This window comes from Salmo trutta, chromosome 1 (genome assembly GCF_901001165.1).
Source record: "Salmo trutta chromosome 1, fSalTru1.1, whole genome shotgun sequence".
Classification (NCBI taxonomy): Eukaryota; Metazoa; Chordata; class Actinopteri; order Salmoniformes; family Salmonidae; genus Salmo; species Salmo trutta.
The window spans coordinates 50642763-50666244 of NC_042957.1; the positions used below are offsets into that span (position 1 = coordinate 50642763).

Consider the following 23482-nt stretch of genomic DNA (forward strand, 5'->3'; position numbering starts at 1 on the left):
CTTTTTATAATTGCCTAAATGACAATGTTGTCTTACGATCATTTGCAGTTTCTTATTTGTAATTCTGATGTAGAATTGTGTATACTATACTGTAATGAAATGTGTTTTGTCTGTTTGAAATAATGTACATTTTTTTAATTACTATATCAATTGTGGGATAGCTTAAATAGCTATTTTGGACCAGTTCATTTCAGAATTTGTCTGCACTGATGGCACCACTAGAGCCATTGATCCTTCAGTATGTGAGTTAACCACCAGAGGATGCTGCGACTCAACACTTGCTACTATCTATAGGAGAAATTGGCGAGGTGCAGTTTCTTGGATGACAATTGCAGCTATATGTAATATTTTGAAAGTAGTTTAATAATCCTGTAATTACTATGTCCTTTGATTTGTCTTGTATTACTTACTTGTTCGCTATTGTAAATACAATAATACATTGGTATGGTTTATATGTATCGTTTTCTATTTCGCAAAACAGTGGATAAGTAGCTATAGTTATCAGTAGAGGCAATTGCAACAATATATATGTATAGCCCACCAATGGTCTTCAACTTGCTTCATCTTTCATTCTTGGTGCAATTTCAAAACATACGCGCGTGCTACAAATGAACGTGAGTAAAATGTGTTGTTGTGATATGACGTCACGTTTCGGAAATGAACCCAGTACGTAGCTAGCTTGCTTGAGGACTTCCATCCATGTCAGCAAGCAACCACTGGCCAGATAGTGAGTATCTGGCTGTGTTGCATTACCTGTCAGTTGGTTGTGGGAATGGTGAAAGTCAGGCAATGGTGATCTTCTACTACTAACGTTAACAGTTAGCTTAGCTTGTGCGGGTAAGATTCACTTTCATGTTCGGTCTAACACAGTCAGCAGCTAGCACTGGTACTAGCTAACGTTAGCTATATTGCTACCTTAGCACATCCGTGTGTGCAGATGTCTTCGCAAATTTGGCTTGCAAAGATGTCTAATTGAAATTGATTGACAGACCAACATTTTTCCAACTGTGGCAGCACTAGCTGACTAAACTCAACGATGATGGAGTTGAGCAGCGTCTAGTTGTGGGCGGACTGGAGTTCCGAGGTCAGTTAAAAAAAAAAGTTAATTACGGATTTCAGCATCCAAAGAATAGTCCGCATTTACAAATGACATTGTCCTGTGTAAATTCGGGCTATTCTTGGGTGCTGAAATCCGTAGTTAAAAAAAATAAAAACGTTATTTTATGTGACGTCGGAGCTGCAGTCTGCCCACGCTAACGTTAGTCAGGGCTCAAATAGATCATAAATCGTTGAGTTTAGTCGGCTAGAAGGATTGTTCATTTAACATAGTAATGATGTTGGTTTTGGTTATCTGCTAGAGTATTACCACCGACCTGTGCCATAAAGGTCAGACCTCTTGGCAGAGGGTGTAGGCCAGGGTTCCCCAACTGGCGGCCTCCTGGCCGAATTTGGCCCACATTTGATTTTTATTTGCCCCCCCTTCCCAGTTTTCTGAGTAAGAAAAAACTTATTTAAAATGTTTATTTTTTTTAAATTGTTGGACATAAAAGACTGTTAAAACAAAAGCAAATCAGCTCCAAGTTATTTTAATTTAAGATACACTGTATTTGATCGTATATAAATGTCAGCAAGGTTTGAAAGGATTCTGTTTGAGTTAAATATGTCAGTTTGGGCTTCTTGCGGTCACTTTTTAGTCTACGAATTGTTTGTAATTATGTCTCAGCCCCCTGACCATACGCACAAGAAAGAAAACAGCCCGCTACTGAATCTAGTTCCCTGATGGAGACCAATTACCCACACACATACAGAAGGCTACAGTCCTCCTGAGAGCTGTAATATTATAGGGTCATAGAGTACCACAGTCATTATACCCATAAAACCTAGCGGTCAAACAGAGAGACGGTTCGAATAGTTTTTCCACCATTCATTCATCACACTGGATTTTAGAAACACTTAAAATAAGGGCTTTGTTTCATGTAGGCTTACCCTGGCGTGACGTTTTGATAACCGTGTCGATCTCTCTAGGTCTACGACAAGGTGATTTATCAATATATTCGCCTGGATTAACCCCCCCCCAAAATTGAAATGCAAATTAGCTGCTAATGTGGCTATCATAAAGAACTACAAATGCCATGATGATCTGGGCGAGACTACCGAATTGAGGCGAAGTTAAGAATCTCTGGATTACCTATCTAATGTTAGTTAAACGTAGTAATGAATAAATTGGCTACATTTCTTTCAATTGACGATTCTGTGAACTGTGTAAGTTTTAAATTGACTTGTTAGCAAAGGTGTCAGCTAGAGATGACATGTATGACCTTTCACAGATTTGTAGTTTTGCATGTATACTTTGCTGCTAATTAGCATTTTTTTAATATGAGAGTAAATAGAGCCAAAAATACACTACCGTTCAAAAGTTTGGGGTAACTTAGAAATGTCTTTGTTTTCCATGAAAACATACATGAAATGAGTTGCAAAATGAATAGGAAATATAGTCAAGACGTTGACAAGGTTATAAATAATGATTTTTAATTGAAATAATAATTGTATCCTTCAAACTTTGCTTTCATCAAAGAATCCTTCATTTGCAGCAATTACAGCCTTGCAAAATTTGGCATTCTTGTTGTCAATTTGTTGAGGTAAACTGAAGAGATTTCACCCCATGCTTTCTGAAGCACCTCCCACAAGTTGGATTGGCTTGATGGGCACTTCTTACGTACCATATGGCCAAGCTGCTCCCACAACAGCTCAATAGGGTTGGGATCTGGTGACTGTGCTGGCCGCTCCATTATAGACAGAATACCAGCTGACTGCTTCTTCCCTAAATAGTTCTAGCGTAGTTTAGAGATGTGCTTTGGGTCATTGTCCTGCTGTAGGAGGAAATTGTCTACAATTAAGCGCCGTCCACAGGGTATGGCATGGCGTTGCTAAATGGAGTGATAGCCTTCCTTCTTCAAGATCCCTTTTACCCTGTACAAATCTCCCACTTTACCATCACCAAAGCACCCCCAGACCACCACATTACCTCCACCATGCTTGACAGATGGCGTCAAGCACTCCACCAGCATCTTTTCATTTTTTTCTGCATCTCACGAATGTTCTTTGATCCGAACACCTCAAACTTAGATTTGTCTGTCCATAACACTTTTTTCCAATCTTCCTCTGCCCAGTGTCTGTGTTCTTTTGCCCATCTTAATTATTTATTTTTATTGGCCAGTCTGAGATATGGCTTTTTCTTTGCAACTCTGCCTAGAAGGCCAGCATCCCGGAGTCACCTCTTCACTGTTGACGTTGAGACTGGTGTTTTGCGGATACTATTTAATGAAGCTGCCAGTTGAGGACTTGTGAGGTGTCTGTTTCTGAAACTAGACACTCTAATGTACTTGTCCTCTTGCTCAGTTGTGCAACAGGGCCTCACCTCCCACTCCTCTTTCTATTCTGGTTAGCGCCAGTTTGTGCTGTTCTGTGACGGGAGTAGTACACAGCGTTGTACGAGATCTTCAGTTTCTTGGCAATTTCTCGCATGGAATAGCCTTCATTTCTCAGAACAAGAATAGACTGATGAGTTTCAGAAGAAGGTTCTTTGTTTCTGGCCATTTTGAGCCTGTAATCGAACCCACAAATGCTGATGCTCCAGATACTCAACTAGTCTAAAGAAGGCCAACGCAGCGTGCCATTGGAACACAGGAGGATGGTTGCTGATAATGGGCCTATGTAGATATTCCATAAAAAATCTGCCATTTCCAGCTACAATAGTCATTTACATCATTAACAATGTCTACATTGTATTTCTGATCAATTTGATGTTGTTTTAATGGACAATTTTCAAAAACAAGGACATTTCTAAGTGACCCCAAACTTTTGAATGGTAGTGTATATATTGATAAAAGTCACCTTGTCCAAGAGAGATTTACACGGTTATCAAAATGTCATGCCAGGGTAAGCCTACACAAAACACAGCCCTTATTTTAAGTGTTTCTAAAATCCCTTATGGGAAAAATGAATGGTAGAAAACGATTCTAACCATTTCCATTTTTGACCGCTAGGTTTTATGGGTATTATGACACCTCCACTGTGGGGCTCTATGGATAAGCTTAAACACAAACATTTAAGGAAGCTCTCTTTCTCACCTAGGCAAGACGTGTCACAACAGGAAACCACAATGATCTTAATCCGTTCATAAAATAATGTTGTTTAAAAATACAGATTCATGACCTTGTGTTTAAGTTTCCTAGAACACAGGTAATTTACTTTTATTGGCTTGTTTACTGCTTTGGAGGTTAGACTAGGCTATGATTTCCTGTCTCTAGGACAGATGGCTTTGATTGTCCCAGTTAATTATTAACTTTTTTGTTTTTACAGTAAGAGCTGTTTTCTTCTAAATTGTACATTTCTATGTGCAAAGGGACATACCCTTCTGGTTTCTGTGGTTTATAGTTTTGTCATGGTGTTGTTGTAGCACTGCTTTCTGTGGCAGGTGTCTGGAGTGGAAAGTACCTTACACCAGGGATTATCAACTAGATTCAGTCGCAGGCTGTTTTTGTTTTTTTCTTGAGTGGATGGTCAGGGGTTGGAAAATAATAACAAATCATTTGTGCACTAGATTCTACTCTGCTGAAATAGTATGTGCATTACAGTATTTGCATTCTAAAGGTATAATTCACAGGTAAGACCAATTTCACTATGTATTATTAAGTTTGAGATAAACGTTAATTTATTTGATATTTTTGTATCTTTGAATAACTTTTAATGGAAGTTATATGTTTCTTGTTTAGAAATTGTGGGCTCTATTTTCAGCTGGCGCTAAGGAGTTGCAAGTGTCAAAAGCATGTTATTAAGTGTTCGTTTGCAATTTCGTCATGTAAAAACAGGCGCACAATTGATTTATTTAACCAATCAGTCAATAAATAATATAATAACACTCGTAGGAAAGGTTTTCATATTTGGCTCACAGTCTGTGGATACTATACGATTAGAAAGGTTCAAAATGTATGTAAAACATCACAGCACAATTGAAAAATATATGGCACATGGAAACCAAAAGAGTGGTCTATGGTGATAGGTGGAGATGGACTGAGCGTGGCTGAGGGGTGGGATTAAAGACTTTATTTTCAGTAATGTATTATTGTTATGTGATTATTTGTAGACTAAAAATGTACCGCAAGAAGCCCAAACATTGAAATTATTGTTTTATTCAAATATACAGTACCAGTCAAAGGTTTGGACACACCTACTCATTCAAGGGTTTTTCTTTATTTTTACTATTTTCTACATTGTAGAATAATAGTGAAGACATCAAAACTATGAAATAACACATAAGGAATCATGTAGTAACCAAAAAAGTGTTTAATAAATATAATATTTGAGATTCTTCAAAGTAGCCACCCTTTGCCTTGATGACAGCTTTGGACACGCTTGGCGTTCTCTCAACCAGCTTCACCTGGAATACTTTTCCAACAATCTTGAAGGAGTCCCCACATATCCTGAGCACTTGTTGGCTGCTTTTCATTCACTCTGTGGTCCAACTCGTCCCAAACCATCTCATTTTGGTTGAGGTCGGGTGATTGTGGAGGCCAGGTCATCTGATGCAGCACTCCATCACTCTCCTTCTTGGTCAAATAGCCCTTACAAATCCTGGAGGTGTGTTGGGTCATTTTCCTGTTTAAAAACAAATGATAGTCCCACTAAGCGCAAACCAGATGGGATGGCATATCGCTGCAGAATGCTGTAGTAGCCATGCTGGTTAAGTGTGCCTTGAATTCTAAATAAATCACTGACAGTGTCTCCAGCAAAGCACCATAACACCACCTCCTCCATGCTCCACAGTGGGAACCACACATGCGAAGATCATCCATTCACCTACTCTGCGTCTCACAACAACACGGCAGTTGGAACCAAAAATCTCAAATTTGGACTCATCAGACCAAAGGACAGATTTCTACCGGTCTAATGTCCATTTCTTGTGTTTCTTGGCCCAAGCAAGTCTTCTTATTGGTGTCCTTCAGATGGGGTTTCTTTGCAGCAATTCGACCATGAAGGCCTAATTCACACAGTCTCCTCTGAACAGTCGATGTTGAGATGTGTCTGTTACTTGAACTCTGAGAAGCATTTATTTGGCCTGCAATCTGAGGTGCAGTTAACTCTAATTAACTTATCCTCTGCAGCAGAGTTAACTCTGGGTCTTTCTTTCCTGTGGCGGTCCTCATGAGAGCCATTTTCATCATAGAGCTTGATGGTTTTTACATTTGAAGAAACTTTCAAAGTTCTTGAAATGTTCTGCATTGACTGACCTTCATGTCTTAAAGTAATGATGGACTGTAATTTCTCTGCTTATTTGAGCTGTTCTTGATATAATATGAACTTATGGTCTTTTACCAAATAGGGCTATCTCTTGTATACCACCCCTACCTTGTCACAACACAACTGATTGGCGCAAATGCATTAAGAAGGAAAGAAATTCCACAAATTAACTTTTAACAAGGCACACCAGTTAATTGAAATGCATTCCAGGTGACTACCTCATGAAGCTGGTTGAGAGAATGTTAAGAGTGTGCAAAGCTGTCATCAAGGCAAAGGGTGGCTACTTTGAAGAATCTAAAATAGAAATTATATTTTGATTTGTTTAACACTTTTTTGGTTACTACATGATTCCATATGTGTTATTTCCACAAATAACCGGGCTCCCGAGTGGTGCAGCGGTCTAAGGTACTGCATCTCAGTGCTTCAGGCGTCACTACAGACACCCTGGTTCGATTCCAGGCTGTATCACGGTGTAGGCCGTCATTGTAAATAAACATTTGTTCTTAACTGACTTGCCTAGTTAAATAAAGGTTAAATTGTAAAACATTTAGAAAAACATTTCATACTTGATGTCTTGACAATTATTCTACAATGTAGAAAATAGTATAAATAAAGAAACTCTTGAAAGAGTAGGTGTGTCCAAACCTTTGGCTGGTACTGTATATTTCAATACAACATAATTTCAAACATTGCTTACATTTTGTATACGATCAAATATACATTATCTCTATTATGGGTGGGAATACTTTGGAACAGATTTACAAAATTAAAAATCACTTGGAGCTGATTTGCTGTTGTTATTAGTTTTTTATGTCCAACAATTAAATATATATATTTTGGGGGGAGGGTTTTGCTCAGAAAACTTGGGGGTGGGGCAAATAAAATGAAATGCAGGCCAAATTCGGCCCATGGGCCGCCAGTTGGGGAACCCTGCCCTACACAAAAAAACTGGATAGGTGCTGCTAGAACTGGGCACCATGCTGCTTGTGTTTCTATTGTTTTGATGGTTGCTTCTCTCAATGGACTCATTCACCAGTGTCTCTAAACCTTGTGTGTTCTGTTGTAGCTTAAGTCGACGATCACTTAGCCTAATAAAAGTAATTAATGAAAGTAACTTGCTACCGTAACTTCATGATTGTCCCAGGACAATATTCTATAACATAAACAACAGCTATTAATGTTTAAAAAAAAAATATATATATATATATATATATATATATATATTTAACCTTTATTTAACTAGGCAAGTCAGTTAAGAACAAATTCTTATTTAAAATGACGGCCTAGGAACAGTGGGTTAACTGCCTTGTTAAGGGGCAGAACGACAGATTTTTACCTTGTCAGCTCGGGGATTCGATCTAGCAACCTTTTGGTTACTGGCCCAATGCTCTAACCACTAGGCTGCCTGCCACCCCATGCTATGTTGTTGTCTTAGGTCTCTCTTTATGTAGTGTTGTGTTGTCTCTTGTCGTGATGTGTATTTTGTCCTATATTTTTATTTTATTTATTTTTAATCCCAGCCCCCGTCCCCGCAGGAGGCATTTTGCCATTTGGTAGGCCGTTATTGTAAATAAGAATTTGTTCTTAAAACTGACTTGCCTAGTTAAATAAAGGTTAAATAAAAAAGCATGGCAGCAACACATGACAACACAGCATGGTAGCAACACAACATAACAATGTGGTAGCAAAACAACATGGCAGCAGCACAATATGGTAGCAGCACAAAACAGGGTACAAACATTCTTGGGCACAGACAACAGCACAAAGGGGAAGACGGTAGAGACAACAATACATCACACAAAGCAGCCACAACTGTCAGTAAGAGTGTCCATATTGAGTCTTTGAATGAAGAGATTGAGATAAAACTGTCCAGTTTAAGTGTTTGTTGCAGCTCGTTCCAGTCGCCAGCTGCAGCGAACTGAAAAGAGGAGCGACCCAGGGATGTGTGTGCTTTGGGGACCTTTGACAGAATGTGTTGTATGTAGAGGATGAGGGCTGCAGTAGATATCTCAGATATTAAAGACCCTTTCTCTCTTGGAGTCTTACTTGAATAATGAAATGGTAATTATAAGGAATTGGAACAGCACCTGTAGTCATGCGTGAAAGAAACCCATAAACAAGAACCCTCCCTGTGCGGAAGCGGCACGCTAGTTCATCAGCTGTGGGTTACTCGCTGTATGGTGGTTTTCTTTGTGTGTGTGTGTGTGTGTGTGTGTGTGTGTGTGTGTGTGTGTGTGTGTGTGTGTGTGTGTGAGAGAGAGGGGAGGGAAAGTGTGGTGTAGCTTCGTTTTTTTGTTTTGTGACTGTTGTTTTTCTGTCTCTGTACACCCTTTAAGGTATGATGCCGTTCCTATTCTGTCCAGCATCATCCTGTGTTCCTCCCCTCCACCTTCTATGGTAAGAATCACCTGGACTCCAATTTGTTCCTCCACCTAAGAATGGAGGGCCCTCAAGCCTCCCCAAAGCTTGGAAAGCAGCCAGAGGACTTTAAATTTGGTCGAATTCTAGGAGAAGGATCCTATTCAACAGTAAGTCCTCGTACATTTTCCATGGTGTTGTATTTTGTGTGTGGGGCTTACAGATTACAGTTGCAGTCATATTAATTACTTTTTATTTTCTATTGTTGGTAAAGGGTTGATGGATTGTTAAAAAAAAATCTTTGTTGATTGCAAACTTGTTTCAGGTTGTGCTGGCAAGAGAACAGGCCACAGGGAAAGAATATGCTAGTAAGACACTACAAATATGTTTTCTCTTGTTGCATGATGTTGATGATCCTCAAGTGACTGTCCTGGATTCTGCTTATAACTTAAATGCATTTGTGCTAAACAATAATGCTCTTTGAAGTGAGGAAACTGGAATTTGATTCAGTCATAAACACAGAGTGAAGCATATCGGTTTGAATTGTGTTTCAGTGAAGATTCTGGAGAAGATGCACATCCGGAAGGAGAACAAGGCACATTGCGTGACGCGAGAGAGGGATATCATGTCAAGCTTAGACCATCCATTTATCGTCAAGCTCTACTTCACATTTCAAGATGTGAAAAGGTTGTGTATCCTTTGAAATAATCAGAACATGGGCTACTTCAAGACTTCTGCATAATAATATCTGGTCTCATCTATTTTGTGATCTTAATACCATTATCCTTAACTGCCTGCTGTTAGATTTTGGCATAAGCTATGCAAGAAATGGGGAATTACTGAAATACATTCGCAAAATAGGCTCATTCGATGAGACGTGCACTAGATTCTACTCTGCTGAAATAGTATGTGCATTACAGTATTTGCATTCTAAAGGCATAATTCACAGGTAAGACCAATTTCACAATGTATTATTAAGTTTGACAAACATTAATTTATTTGATATTTTTGTATAATTTTTTTATGGACGTTTTATAATGTTCTTTGATTAGAAATTGTGGGCTCTGTTTTCGGCTGCCACTAAGGAGGCGCAAGTGTCAAACGCACGTTAGTTTGCAATTTCGTCATGTAAAAACTGGCACGCTGGCATTTTCCAGACCTAATGCCAGGTTCGGCAATTTACCTGTCTAACATTAGCTCGCTTGCGCTGAGTAAACATTTTTGAGGTTTTTGCCCTCTGCTTTTTCATTATTCACAATTCACATACTTGCATACTATATAAACATTTTGGAGAATCTGCCTAGCACATAGGTAACGATACAATCGACAGGAGCCTAGTATTGAATAGACGTGCAAATGTTATGGGTAAAGACACTTGAATTGAAAATATACTGCACATCCTAAAACATACACACATATGCCTACCTGCGTACTTCATTTCACTTGTTCAAGTATCGATCCCCAGCTCCAAAGAGTGCCTCTCACCTGGTTACCAAAGACGCACTCCTCCAAACATATTTAAATTATTCAGTCCTATAATGCAGTATCAATGGTAGGCCTAAGCTATATTTTGCTTATTGAGGATGTGCCTCACACATACAATACAATTTACAGGAGCCTGGTATTTTTTTTATTCAGGAAAAGTTTGACGCATAAAGACATATAAGCTAGGCTAGGCTCGTTGAAACCAATTACAACAACGTTGACTTCCAACACTCCAAACATAGGCTATTGAGCAGACTCGTTACTGTAGCCTATGCTATTTAATAAACTTTAGTATCAATCCAAAATGGACCAGGACGAAAGAATATTCTGTGCCTCCAGCTGAATTGGAAGTGATGACAACACAAAGACTGTCAATAACCAACAGAACTTGAGACAAACGCATGCAGCATTAAGCCATGGAACGCATTGATTGGCCAGTGAGTGGCCAAGCCCTCGTCACACCTACAACTTGTTCATTCATCAAAACCTAGCCCTTTTGCGCCACTGCCAGCTATTGTAGTTATAATTCCGGCTGTGAAAATGGCAAAAATATTTCTGACACACCCCTGAACCTATAGCGCTATCGCCAGCGCTTAGATTTACCACTGCGTTAGGTTTGTTAAAATGTCATGATATGAATTTTATTTGAAGATTTTAAATGGTGTGGCTTTTTCTTTACAGGGACCTCAAACCAGAGAATATTTTACTGAATGAGGACATGCACATTCAAATAACAGACTTTGGAACTGCAAAACAACTCTCATCAGATAGTACACAAAGTAATTTAACACATATTGCTTTGTCTTTGTGTAATTTTCCTCCAGTTTGTTGATAGACTAAGTACAGTACATTGGTTTGTTTACCCCTTATCGTATTGCGGTTAACTTATCTATCTATACCTCTCTAAAGGCTAACAAACGTGTTTTTGTTATTTATAGGAACATGCACAATGGTCTCTGTGGACTTCATAGATATGGAAGCAAATTATAGCAAATTGCTAGTTATACAGTGCTCAGAATATCATTTTAATAGGTATGAGTCAATAGTGCCATTTTAAGCACAATTGACTCAAGATATCTTCAGTGAAGGTACCAAATGTGTCATGTGAATAATTTGTCCATACTTATAGTTCATATGATTGTTTTATTTTGCAGACAGAGCAAATTCCTTTGTTGGAACAGCTGAGTATGTTTCTCCAGAGCTACTGACTCAGAAATCTGCCTGCAAAAGGTAGTTTGACTCGAATTCATTCAGTACCCTGATTTTGAATCCAATATTCAAGTTATCTGTGTAGTTCTCTGTTACTCTATCACTTCTAGCCTCGTTTGCCATGCTTTATGCAGCTGGGAACAAGACTTGTGTATTTCTGGCCATGTTTACATCACTATGATAAAACCCAACACTGAAAAAAGTTAACTGAATCAGTCATGTTTTCTGGTGTCTTTTAGCTCTGACCTTTGGGGTTTAGGCTGTATCATCTACCAGTTGGTAGCAGGATTACCGCCATTTAGAGCTGGGTAAGTTGCGTTTCATACATTATTTTCCTTTTATTCAGGTAAAATATTTGAGAAGCGTCATTGTCAGGGGCTTTGCAGAAGCGCACTTTGTGATTTGGTAAACAATTTAGTCTATTTGTTATCGCTGTCTAAAAACACTGTGTGAAATAACAGGAAGTTATGGCTGTGGTGTTTATGACTTGTTTGTGCATTGAGTGCCTGGAGGCTTGAAGAAACCCCAGTCACACTGTCACATGGCAGCAGCTTCATGGTTCAACTATAAACCAACACATTTACCTCAAAGCCCTTTCAAAGCCAAGTACAGTGACAGTTGTGTATACTGTATGCATCTGCCACTTCCGGGCAATCAAGCCCCAAAGAAGACATCATTATGACACAAGTTCTAAAATGTGCCTTGCACTCTCATATGATCTTCTGTCTGTCCATGTGGTTGATGATGTTATTTGCTCACCAGGAATGACTACCTGAAGTTCCAGAAGATTATTAAACTGGAGTATGAATTTCCTGATAAATTCTTTCCTAATGCGAAGGATCTAGTGGAACAGCTTCTAGTGAGTCTAATCATATGAATTATTAAAATACATTCGGATGTTGTTCCTCAGTTTCATACTAAGACCCAATGAGTCTCATTATTAACTAAGCATTGCTTTATTTTTGTGGTAGTGCTTGGATCCCTCCAACCGATTAGGTTGTGAGGAGATGGGTGGGTACAACCCTCTCAGAGCCCATTTTTTCTTTGAGGCCGTCACATGGGAGAACCTTCACCTACAGACACCCCCCAAACTCACCCCCTACCTGCCAGCCATGGCTGAGGATGATGAGGACTATTATGGAAACGTAGGTTTTTCCCTCTTGACATATTATGATTAAAGGTTGACACAAATCCTTGTTGACATATTGTTTCCCCAATATGTCAAGTTGGCGTGTCCTTGTTTTGTAATCTGTACTGAAAACACCCTGATCATGACGTGGTTCCATCCACAGTATGATGACCTCCTCAGCCAGTTCAGCAACATGCAGGTTGTCCAGTCCAGCTCCTTTCAACCACTGTTTGTGGCCAACCCCAGTCCCATCCCCAACTCCAACCCCGCACAAAGGCCCAACAGCAACATCGAGCAGTACATTCATGACCTGGACAACAACTCCTTTGAGCTGGACCTGCGGTTTTCCACTGAGGTGAAGCGGCTACTGCTTGAGAAGCAGACAAGCAGAAACCCCTGGTAGGCCTGCAGCGATGTCCTTGCGAGCAAAACATGTTTTTGTGGACAGAGTGTCAGAAGACTGATTAACTGTCAATATTATCTCACCATAATATTGACACATATTGTAGTTGATGATCTCATGCTCATCTGTTGGGATTCCTATGTTTACTTACAATATTTACACAATTCTATGTTTGATATCTTGTAAACATGAAGCACTTTACCTAAAGACAATACAACGCCAACAATAATATGATATACTGTGAACTGTATCAAGAAAGATTTGGGGAATTCACTTTTTTTTTTATCTATTAAGGAATCAGTTTGTGGAGAATAATTTGATCCTCAAGATGGGACCAGTGGACAAAAGGAAGGTAAGGATTTATGTAATCCTAAAATACTGTACAGTAATGTTCTATTGTTCAGTTTGAAGGGGAGGAGTGAATGTCTTGATACTGTACTCTTCCAACCCTAAAGCAACATACTGCCCTCCTCTGGCAGTAGTTTGCAATTGCTGCCAGGAATCAATTTGGGACATCTTGAACTATACTGACTTTACCTACAGGCAAGGGATTTATTTTTTATGTCTGAGAATCGCTCTCTGCTTTTACAGGGGCTGTTTGCACGTCGGCGCCAGCTATTGTTGACTGAGGGACCACACCTTTACTATGTGGACCCAGTTAACAAGGTTTTGAAAGGAGAGATCCCCTGGTCCCCCGCACTGCGCCCAGAGGCCAAGAACTTCAAGACCTTCTTTGTCCATACAGTAATGAATTAGTCTATTGCAATTAATAGCTCACCCTTAGCTAACAAAACTCTCTTTATAAAACTATCAGTAACAGTGACCTATCCTCCTCTTTGCAGCCAAACAGAACATACTATCTGATGGACCCGTGCGGGAATGCTGACAAATGGTGCAACAAAATTCAAGAAGTGTGGCAAAAGATCTATAACACGCATTTTAACTCATGCATGTAGGTTGGGTGCACTATCTTTTGAAGACAGGTCTTACCCCGTAATGACAGGAGACAGAGAATGAAGGCGTTAATTCATAAATGAATTAAAACACATAGCTGTAATGTAGCTTACAAGTCGGTTTCCCTATTACTACACACATTTAATTTCTTGTAGGGCAGCAGGTTCAGGGCATGTTCCATTGTAATGCAGAATTTGATACATTCAGCTGAATCTAAAGCCATTCTGGTATAGAAAGGACCTATTATTCAAGGAAGTAGAATGGCTATTGCAACTATTCTAACTGATGATTTCTTAGGCTTGGATGGTCTCATGTCTGACATGGTGGCCTTGGTACTCTTAAGCTATTTGTCTTCTGTAGCAGAGAATAAACTTTGGTCAAACCACATGGGCTGGTGCTGCTTTAGAAATGAGGAGTTGACTTGGATGTTGGTTGAACAGTTCATCAAAATTGCAGAGGAGGATGTTGTAGCCTGTTTTTGACTGTTCTCATTTCTGGGAGAAGTTGATTGTAAATGTTAGACAGATATTTTGTTAGTCTATTCTACCGACCATTGCTGTGATGTACAAAATGGGATGCAAGTAAAGTGTAAGATGTATATTTTGTGTTTGTTTTAGGCTTCTATCCTTTGCTGATTCATCCTCATGTTATCCAAACAGTTCAAATGTGGTAATCATTTGGATAATGTCCCAGCTCCATGTTTACATAATTTAAATGTAAATCAATTGAATGTAAATAGTTGATAATGGTAAATTATGATATTTTGCTACTTTTCATTGTAATCTATATTTTATTTATGGATGGTGACATGGTTATGTTTTACATAAATATATGTGGGCCTGGCCTATTTTGTTGTGTGCAAGTTTCAAATTGATAATTGGAAGAATGCAGCATATATATATATATATATATATATATATAAGGTGGCTTGGTAATAAAAGCATGTGGGATTTTGGCAAACGTCCTGTGTTTATTTATACTTAGCTTGGGTGAAGGCTCAGTATGATTATTTGGGGACCAAACCTTTTTTTAAGTCATGGAGTCCCAACTGCAAAAATGATTATTATGAGGATGCAGGGAGTGGTCATCACTAGCTTCAGTAGCCACAAAGTTATAAACCCCGCCCATTTCTACAATTTATTATCTTAAAATGTCAAGCTTAACTTTAAGCACACTGCTAAATTTATGCCTGACCCTAACCTTAAATTAAGACCAAAAAATAAAACATTTGTAGCCAATTTTGACTGGAATCTGACGGATGTATAATAAAAACTGGAAACCGGTGGGTGGGGGTTGTCAAACTTGGATTACCGTACTTCATAACGATGCCTGGCCCAGTTTCCCGGCCCGCTTCAACTCAGTTCCTGTAACTTTAGCTAGCGACGCATCCAGGTTCGAGGTGCTGGGATGGCGGAGAAGAGCCCTGACTTCAGCGGCTCAGTTGACCAGTATCCCGCCCTGTCTCCGGAACAGAGAATGCAATCACCTGGGATCGGAGCATCCAAATGGGTCCGTCTGAATGTCGGTGGGACATACTTTCTCACAACGAGGCAAACGTTGTGCCGAGACTCAAAATCGTTCCTGTACCGTCTGTGCCAGGCCGACCCCGACCTCGACTCTGACAAGGTACGGATATCTGTCTAGCTAGCTAACGTTACTATCTAGTTGGCTAATGTTAACTAGCTAACCTTTGTCTGTTTTACACATCATGTGAATGTTCTAACGTTAACTTACGTTACCTAGCTAGCATATCTAGACCGATTTACTAACTAGTTAGCTAGTTATTTTAGTTGTTTAGCCAGGAAGTAAGCCAAACGGATAGCTAATTTAGATGGTCAACGTTAGCTAACGTTACTAATGTCGTTACTAGTACAGGCTAGCTAGTTCAGCTGGCCAACGTTAACTCCCAAATAACTTAACGTTATTTAGCTAGTTAGTCAACGTTAGTTTGTTTTCCTGTTTTTAATCTGGATAACCCTCCTGACTACAGATCTACAGTAGCTAACTAACAAATATTAATTTGGAAGACAGCACGTTTCTACTCGTACTAAGATGACATTCGTGTATATCGTACAGTACTAGTATCTGTCAGCTCGCTAACAGGCAAGTTAGTTATCTAGCCAACCACAAACTGTTACTGTAGCTATCTAGCTGGTGAATATCAGAATAACGCCTACACGCAAATGGACCATAGAATACATTGTTGACAAAACCAACAAATTGTGTGTGTGTGTGTGTATGTATGTATGTATGTATGTGTATATATATATATATATATATATATATATATATATATATATATATATATATTAGTAAATAATTGGGCTTATAATATACAATTGTGCAAATGAGCCCCCCGAAAAGGAGCGTTGCCCTTGTAAGAGAAAGTATGATAATCCACATGTTGAACGTGTTTACCATCCTGATTTCCAACCCTCAAAGGTCACCATGCATCATTTAACAGGAGAATGACATTTAAAAGCTGGCAAAAGACCTTACAAGACAAGTTGGCTCGGTCATACAGATGCCGTTGCAATGAGTCTTGGCCTCTGAAAGAATCACAGTATATCCCAGCAGAATAGTCTCATCCCATAGTTATCTAGAATATTTACGAAACTATGCTGATTAGCATTCCTCATTTGAATTTGAGGGGAAAGTCTCCAATGTCTGTAGTCTTCATGTGCCCAGTGTAATGTGGTAAGGAGATGCATCTCTGCCCTCTGTATTGATTCTTGCTAATGATAGTGTGTGTGAAGGCTTGAGCAAGGCCACTGTGGTGATTCTTCAGGGATAATGAGACCTGCTAAATGTCAGTTACCCCATGTTGGCGCTGCTCCAAGCTCTGGACACAGAGCTGTTGTATCCATGGATTGGCTATGGGCTTACTATGCGATTGCACAGTTCTGTTTCGATGTTTGTCACTGTACAAAAATCGTCAATGGTATCTCCCCCGATTTTGTTATTGATCGTCAGCTTTTCTCATTGTTATCGACTTCTCTTTCTTCAGGATGAAACGGGTGCCTATTTGATAGACCGGGACCCAACATACTTTGGTCCAGTGCTCAACTACCTGAGGCATGGGAAACTGGTGCTCAATAGAGGCCTTGCAGAGGAAGGTATGATGATAATGTCTTGGATATGCTGAGACGTGTCTGAAGAGTTGTGCCATTCTGTTATCTTTGTTGCCGTTTCGCTCCAACACGTCACACGCTAACGATCACACGTATTACATTTAACACCACAGCAGTTCTCATTAGCATACATAGTTGTTTTCTATGATTGGGATTTCAATAACTGGTTAAATACATTCTGTTCCCCTCAAGGTGTACTGGAAGAGGCTGAATTCTACAATATCCCTTCTTTGATCAGGCTTATTAAAGACAAAATCAGGGAGAGGGACTGCAAAACAGTTCAGGTGTGTGGGCTTGACTAAAATTGCCATTGCTATCTGGGTGATTTCTTTCTTCCCTGAGACTGTCCTGTTGTAATCACTAATACAGAGCTCTAGATATTAAAGGGGGCAGTGGGGGGGCCTCTAAGGCCCTCTAACTACTGGCCAGAGGCACATCCTTAGCAAGCTCCCTCCCAAGGATCACCTCTGTTTACATGGTCTAATACGGCAATGACTCTGGGCACAAGCTCCGCTTAGCTACTGGGATTTCCAGATCTTGTTGATGTATTGGCATTAGTCCAGAGTCTCCTTACCCTTGCCAGGTAGATGAGGTCAGGAATTGGCACATACTGGCTATGCTTTGCTCTGGGGGGGTGGGGTGTGTGTGTGATTCGTATGTAGCCTATTGAGAGCACTTGCTGCTCTGTTGAATGTGAATTAACATTGCCTCTTTCTCTCTCTCCACAGCTCCCTATAAAACATGTCTACAGAGTCTTGCAGTGCCAAGAAGAGGAGCTAACACAAATGGTTTCCACCATGTCAGATGGTTGGAAGTTTGAGCAGGTAATTATCTTAAAAGGAAGAGATTGGGGAGTGTTCTGCCTCCTATTTTCAGAAATGTTCCTTTTGGCTGCACTTAGACTTGTGTTAGTTGATTAACTGTCCACGGATGATGCTGAGTTCAGTGTATAACATAAATACTATAATTGTCCTCATTTGTAGTCCTTGTGAAATACAACCTTGTAGCATAATTTGGTTACATAGCTGTTATTGTGGTACTGTATTTCTTTTTGTGAAAGTCTGACCATCTGTGAAAGGAGCTATGGCTGTGTCTGGTTCAAATAGACACTAGTTTCTGTCAGAGGCCAGGTTGCCAGAGTTAGATTTTGTCTGATGTTTATGGAACAGCAGATAAAGGGGATGTCGCTGTTTCTGTTCATTCAGGAGGACACCCTGTACTGGGTGCATTTCTGTTACTAGCCCCCTCTCTCTAGACCTTGCAGGGTGTTAGGGTCTTCCCCTCAGAGAGAACTCATGAGTGGGCTCAGGCTGCTACTCACGTTTCCTTTTTTGGGAGCCAGCAAGGTGACAGAATGTTAGGCATTCTGCTCGTGGCAGCTTTGTGAAAATGGGAGCCTACTGTATAGTGGAGTCTGTTTATTTGAATTAGCTACCACCTTAATGACAGATTTCACCCTGCGGTCTAATCCAAGGGATACTAAACATTCATGAGCAATGTAACAGCTCAAAGTGCTCAGGTGTCCTAGATAAAAGTCAGTGTTTGTTACTTTGACATTTTATTTAAAAAATGATCCTTAAGTAGAATAGAAATTGTCTACTGTAATCTGTTACATTGTTTTGACTGTGCCTGGCAAGCTGTTAGAAATATTAGATTTCCCATGTGTGCATGCTTCCTGTAGTCCCTTAGAAACATTTCCCTTCTCATTGGTTCCCCCCTTTTTTCTTTCTCCTCAGTTGGTCAGTATTGGCTCCTCATATAACTATGGAAACGAAGACCAGGCAGAGTTCCTGTGTGTTGTCTCTAAGGAGCTACATAACCAATCATACGGCACAAGCGGTGAACCAAGTGAAAAGGCCAAGGTGAGTATCCCAGCACTGCAACAAAAACGTCTTTCATGTCTTTCATCAACGTTCTGACCATTGTTACAACCATGTATTGTGAGTTAGTTTGGTATACATGTTGTCTCACGTGGCTTTGTCTAACATAAATGCACGCATAATTTTTTTATTGGTCATGGATCCTGCAATTCCTGTCTCTGCATGCTGCATTTCCTGCAGAGGACAAATACAAGGATTGTTAGAAACATTTTGCCAATGAATGTATCTACCTTTGAATGTAAGGGGACAATGGGTGAGATTTTGCTTAGACCCCTGCCATTGTGGCCTTAAACCTTTCTCCAAGTGCCCCTTCATCCCTATGAGCCCATTACCTAGAGAGCATCCCGCTAATCATCATCTAGACAAGAGTAATGCCTCGATAATGATTTAAAACTACTTTAATATTTAATGACCTCCTGTCACTAGCTTCTGCAGTTCATGGAATTCTCCATAGCCTTAGTCTCCCCGCTTTCCAGTTTCCTGGTAAAAAAAAATCCGTTCCTCAAAAAAAAAAACGAACATTTTAGGCTTCGTCCTGCCTGTTAAATGCTAACTCATAATACTTTTTGTCAAAGGTTTTTTTGGAACATACTGTTTAGTATGAAATAGGCCTAAACATCTTATTTTGCTCTGACCATTTTCTTTTGCAGATTCTTCAAGAACAAGGCTCTCGAATGTGAAGAGACTGTTCAGTCCTTAGGATTGCGTCCTGCTATGATGTCCAGATATAAAGACACAAACTACATCACATTCTGAGGAGCGTTATGGCACGCTGAAGAAGCTGGCTAACTGCAGTCTACACACCATTTTTCTTTCAGACATCAAATCAAAATGTGCAATCGATAGCGTTACTCAGTTTTTGGGCCTACATAGTAAAACTGGACTGTAGATTTTCACACAGAGAAAAGGGCCTTAACACTTATCATATTGTCCACAGCATTTATACTTGGTCCATCATTTACTCAGGGTCTCTAATAGTTTTTGGGAAGATGCATTAGGTGTGCACTGTCTGGTGGGACATTAGTTCAAACATCTGTGCATACTACATTATGCCAGTCCTTCACATAGAAAAATCAAACCTCTGAGAAATTAATAGGAAAGCATGTTTTAAAAGTTAAATATTTAAGACTATTTATAAGGAGTTGTATAGATTCATACTGTCTTGTTAGAGGCGAAGACTGTATTGACAGTTTATTTATTTTTTACATATCTTTAAACCGATTTATTTATGTCCCTTTCCAAATATCCATTCAACCTGAGCATTATCAGTTTTTTTGGGAAGGAGGACATTGTTATAACTACTTCTACCAGGGTTACTGTATGATAATGAGGTTGAGGTGATGTTAGGGAATGCCAGATGTTACAGGACTAAAACTTGTCTTCCATCCCTGGACTCTGGCGTGTTTTAGTTGGGTTACCTGTTAGGCAGCCACTGTGGAAGTGGAACACATTGTTATGTTTTAGAGGACATTGTACCTAGAGCCATTTGATAGGCACATTTTTTCCACATTGACATATGACAGTGACTGTTATCGGCTGGTGTTGCGAAGGGCCTGTTTTCCGTTTTTACGTGAGAAAGAAAAGCATTTTTTTCTCTTGCATGAATTAGTGCATATCTGCTTGTTTGTGTGTGTATACACGATCCTTACGCTTCTGCGGTTTGACTATATTGAACTTTGACAGGGCTGTATACCAAGCAAAATTATACCAAACTGGCAGTTTTCAATCATACACGTTCTACGCTAAAATGCTTTGGTCATGTATTGATGAAAAGATTGGATATTATAATCTAGTCATTACCATGGTTCAATTTGTAGATGGTTGAGCTACTTATTGAATACATTATCATTGTCCGTATATGAAAACATTTCTTTTGGAAAATGTTGCCTTTGTTCAATGACCAAATCAATGTCTGAATTTCAACTTTAATCTGAATTTCTTTTGTCAGGGATAAGGAAATTCGGTAGTCTACATGCATATCTATGAGGAGTTGTACGTAGAGAAAGTATAATAATATTCAGATGTGTTATTAGTGTATGCTATTTCTTCCTAACACACACACACACACACACACACACACAGGGCTTTAACTAGTGGAATACAAGCAATAATCTCTGTAAAGGTCAATTGGACCCCTCCTGTTGCCTGATCAAGGTAAAGTTTACATGTCTAGTGTTTTATAATCCGGATCTTTGTGACACAATGCTCTAATTTGGCTGGTTTAAACATCTGTATATTACTATGTTTACATATCCCAGATAGTTGCTGTCAGCCATTTATCTAGTACGCAGACGGATAGTTTTCCAACATTTTCCGTGGACAGTTTTTCTTGGTCACTGAGTTGTCTTGTGGTGATAAGTGCCTCTTTTGCCTCAGAGGCTTCACAGTGCATGTGAAATCTGTTGCGGTGATGCCCATAACCACAAGGGCTCACTGTTTGTGTCCACCCTGCAGTGACAGTGAAGACATTCTGAACAGTGTGGGCCATGTGTGTCTAGTGTGGTGTCCTTTGACTGCAGATTCTTAAACACAGAAGGGGGTGTCAGCCATTGCATGGATGGCCTGATGCACCTTCCACCATGCCCTCAGCTCTGCAGGACACCACTTCACTCCACTGTGACACTTCAGCTCCTGTTTGACCGTTATTTTCTAGAATGCTTATCAAGACACGTGATCCCTCTGAGGCTGCTATGGGTTTCTAATGGGACATTGTTCCAGTTTTCCGTTAAATATATTTTAAAAATGAACAGAGGCAGACAATTGTTATTTGCTCCATTTGATCACTGCTGTTCCTCTATATTAGTATCAAATGTTTTATATTTTTTATGCTTACTGTGTATACATACTATATTATATACACGTAATAGCACGTTTTGACTGGGGATAATGGAAATTATGGTGATGCTAGACCTGGTGGATTTAATCAATAAATGGTAATGAATTCAACTCTTGTATTGTATTTGAACAAACTGTTGCAGAGCCATAGAGAAATACTAACCACATGGCTGTCATCAATATGTTAGATGCACTGTATAGAGCAAGGGTGCACTTGAAAGGAAATATGGTAATAACTAAGCATCTTTAGAAACGGGTAGGCCATCATTGTAAATAAGAATTTGTTCTTAACTGACTTACCTAGTTAGATAAATATCAAATGACAGACTCAAGTTTGGTCCATCACAGAGTTAAATCATATTGAGCTACTGTTCAAACACAAAGCTCCATTCGGTAGTGCACAAACAGTACAGTATGAAGATGGGCAGAAACTGCTACTCATAGAGCCCCAAAGTGGAGGTGTCATAATACCTATAAAACCTAGCGGTTTAACAGATAAATGGTTCCAATTGTTTTTTCCACTATTCATTTTTCCTATAGGGAAATTTAGAAACAATTAAAATAAGGGCTGTGTTTTGAAAAGGCTTACCCTGGTGTGACGTTCTGATAACCATGTAAATCTCTCAGATAAGGTGACTTTTATCAATATATTCAGCTTTATTTTCTCTCAGATCTGAAACAAATGCTAATTAGTATTAAAGTAGACATGCAAGACTACAAATCCCAGCAAGCTCCTGCACGTCATCTCTAGCTAACAGGTATTGTGTCCATTTAAAACTTGCACAAGACCGTTCACAGAATTGTCCATTTAAAGAAATGTAGCCAATTTAATCATTACTACATTTAGCTAATATTAGATAGTTAATCCAGAGATTCTTACCTTTGCTTGGATTCGGCAGTCTCGTCCAGATCGTCATGGCATTTGCAGTTCTTTATGACAGCCACATTAGCAGCTAATTAGCGTTTCATTTTTGGGGGGTAATATAATGATAAAAGTCCTAGAGAGATGTACACTGTTATCAAAATGTCATGCCAGGGTAAGCCTACATGAAACACAGCCCTTAGTTTAAGTGTTTCTAAAATCACCTATGGGATAAATGAATCGTGGAAAAACAATTGTAACCATTTCCCTGTTTGACCACTAGGCTTTATGGGTATTACTCATACTGTGTTTAAAATAAAAAAAACATTATTTAACCTTTATTTAACTAGGCAAGTCAGTTTAGAACAAATTCTTTTTTACAATGACGGCCTATCCTGGCCAAACCCTAACTCGGACGACGCTGGGCCAATTGTGTGCCGCCTTAAGCAACTCCCAATCATGGCCGGTTATGATACCGCCTGGAATCGAACCAGGGTCTGTAGCACTGTAGACCTCTAGCACAGATGCAGTGCCTTAGACCACTGCGCCACTCGGGTGGTACTCTATAGAAATCCCCTATCACACTTGTAGGCAATGTCATCGGGTCTAATGGTCCAGACTGTGCACATACATGCTGTCAAAGGCACTCCTTCAATATCAAGTTGGTTTTTGTGTAAATTAACTTGTCAGTTTGTCACTTTCACGAGGTTGGAGTAAAAACATGTTCCACTACTTGAGACATTGACTCGAATCTAGGTTGTACATTTTCTCGAAATCTGAAGGCACAACTAAGGAAGAATGTTTCACTTTTCTCATTGACTTCTCAAACCCCGGCCTGGTCTACTTGGTCTGTTTCGCAATCGTTCCCGGAAGTCTCGCGATGTGGCGCCTCTGGGTTTAGAAACTCTGTGGCACAACATTGTAGAACGTTCAGAT

At 39.6% G+C, this 23482-nt stretch overlaps 2 protein-coding genes across 5 annotated transcripts; both read left to right on the top strand.

Annotated features, from left to right (window-relative positions):
- Positions 1-632: 632 nt before the first annotated feature.
- LOC115198728 (3-phosphoinositide-dependent protein kinase 1) lies at positions 633-14685 on the top strand. Of its 4 annotated transcripts, none has more exons than XM_029760938.1 (14): positions 634-727; positions 8637-8828; positions 8984-9026; positions 9213-9350; positions 9463-9607; positions 10825-10922; positions 11298-11373; positions 11592-11660; positions 12115-12211; positions 12324-12497; positions 12645-12880; positions 13179-13236; positions 13476-13628; positions 13727-14685. In XM_029760938.1, exons 2-14 carry the CDS (start codon positions 8739-8741, stop codon positions 13838-13840), a joined length of 1491 nt encoding a protein of 496 aa, XP_029616798.1. In that variant the 5' UTR covers positions 634-727; positions 8637-8738; the 3' UTR covers positions 13841-14685. The 4 variants fall into 4 exon arrangements, with proteins under 4 accessions (XP_029616826.1, XP_029616798.1, XP_029616818.1 ...); XM_029760958.1 differs by lacking the exon at positions 634-727 and adding an exon at positions 746-837; XM_029760949.1 differs by lacking the exon at positions 634-727 and adding an exon at positions 4418-4666.
- Positions 14686-15137: 452 nt separating this feature from the next.
- Positions 15138-21795, top strand: LOC115198740 (BTB/POZ domain-containing protein KCTD5). The gene is made up of 6 exons (XM_029760979.1): positions 15138-15464; positions 16846-16954; positions 17162-17253; positions 17698-17793; positions 18706-18831; positions 19500-21795. The coding sequence occupies exons 1-6, from the start codon at positions 15246-15248 to the stop codon at positions 19527-19529; spliced, it is 672 nt and encodes a 223-aa protein (XP_029616839.1). The 5' UTR covers positions 15138-15245; the 3' UTR covers positions 19530-21795.
- Positions 21796-23482: the final 1687 nt, after the last annotated feature.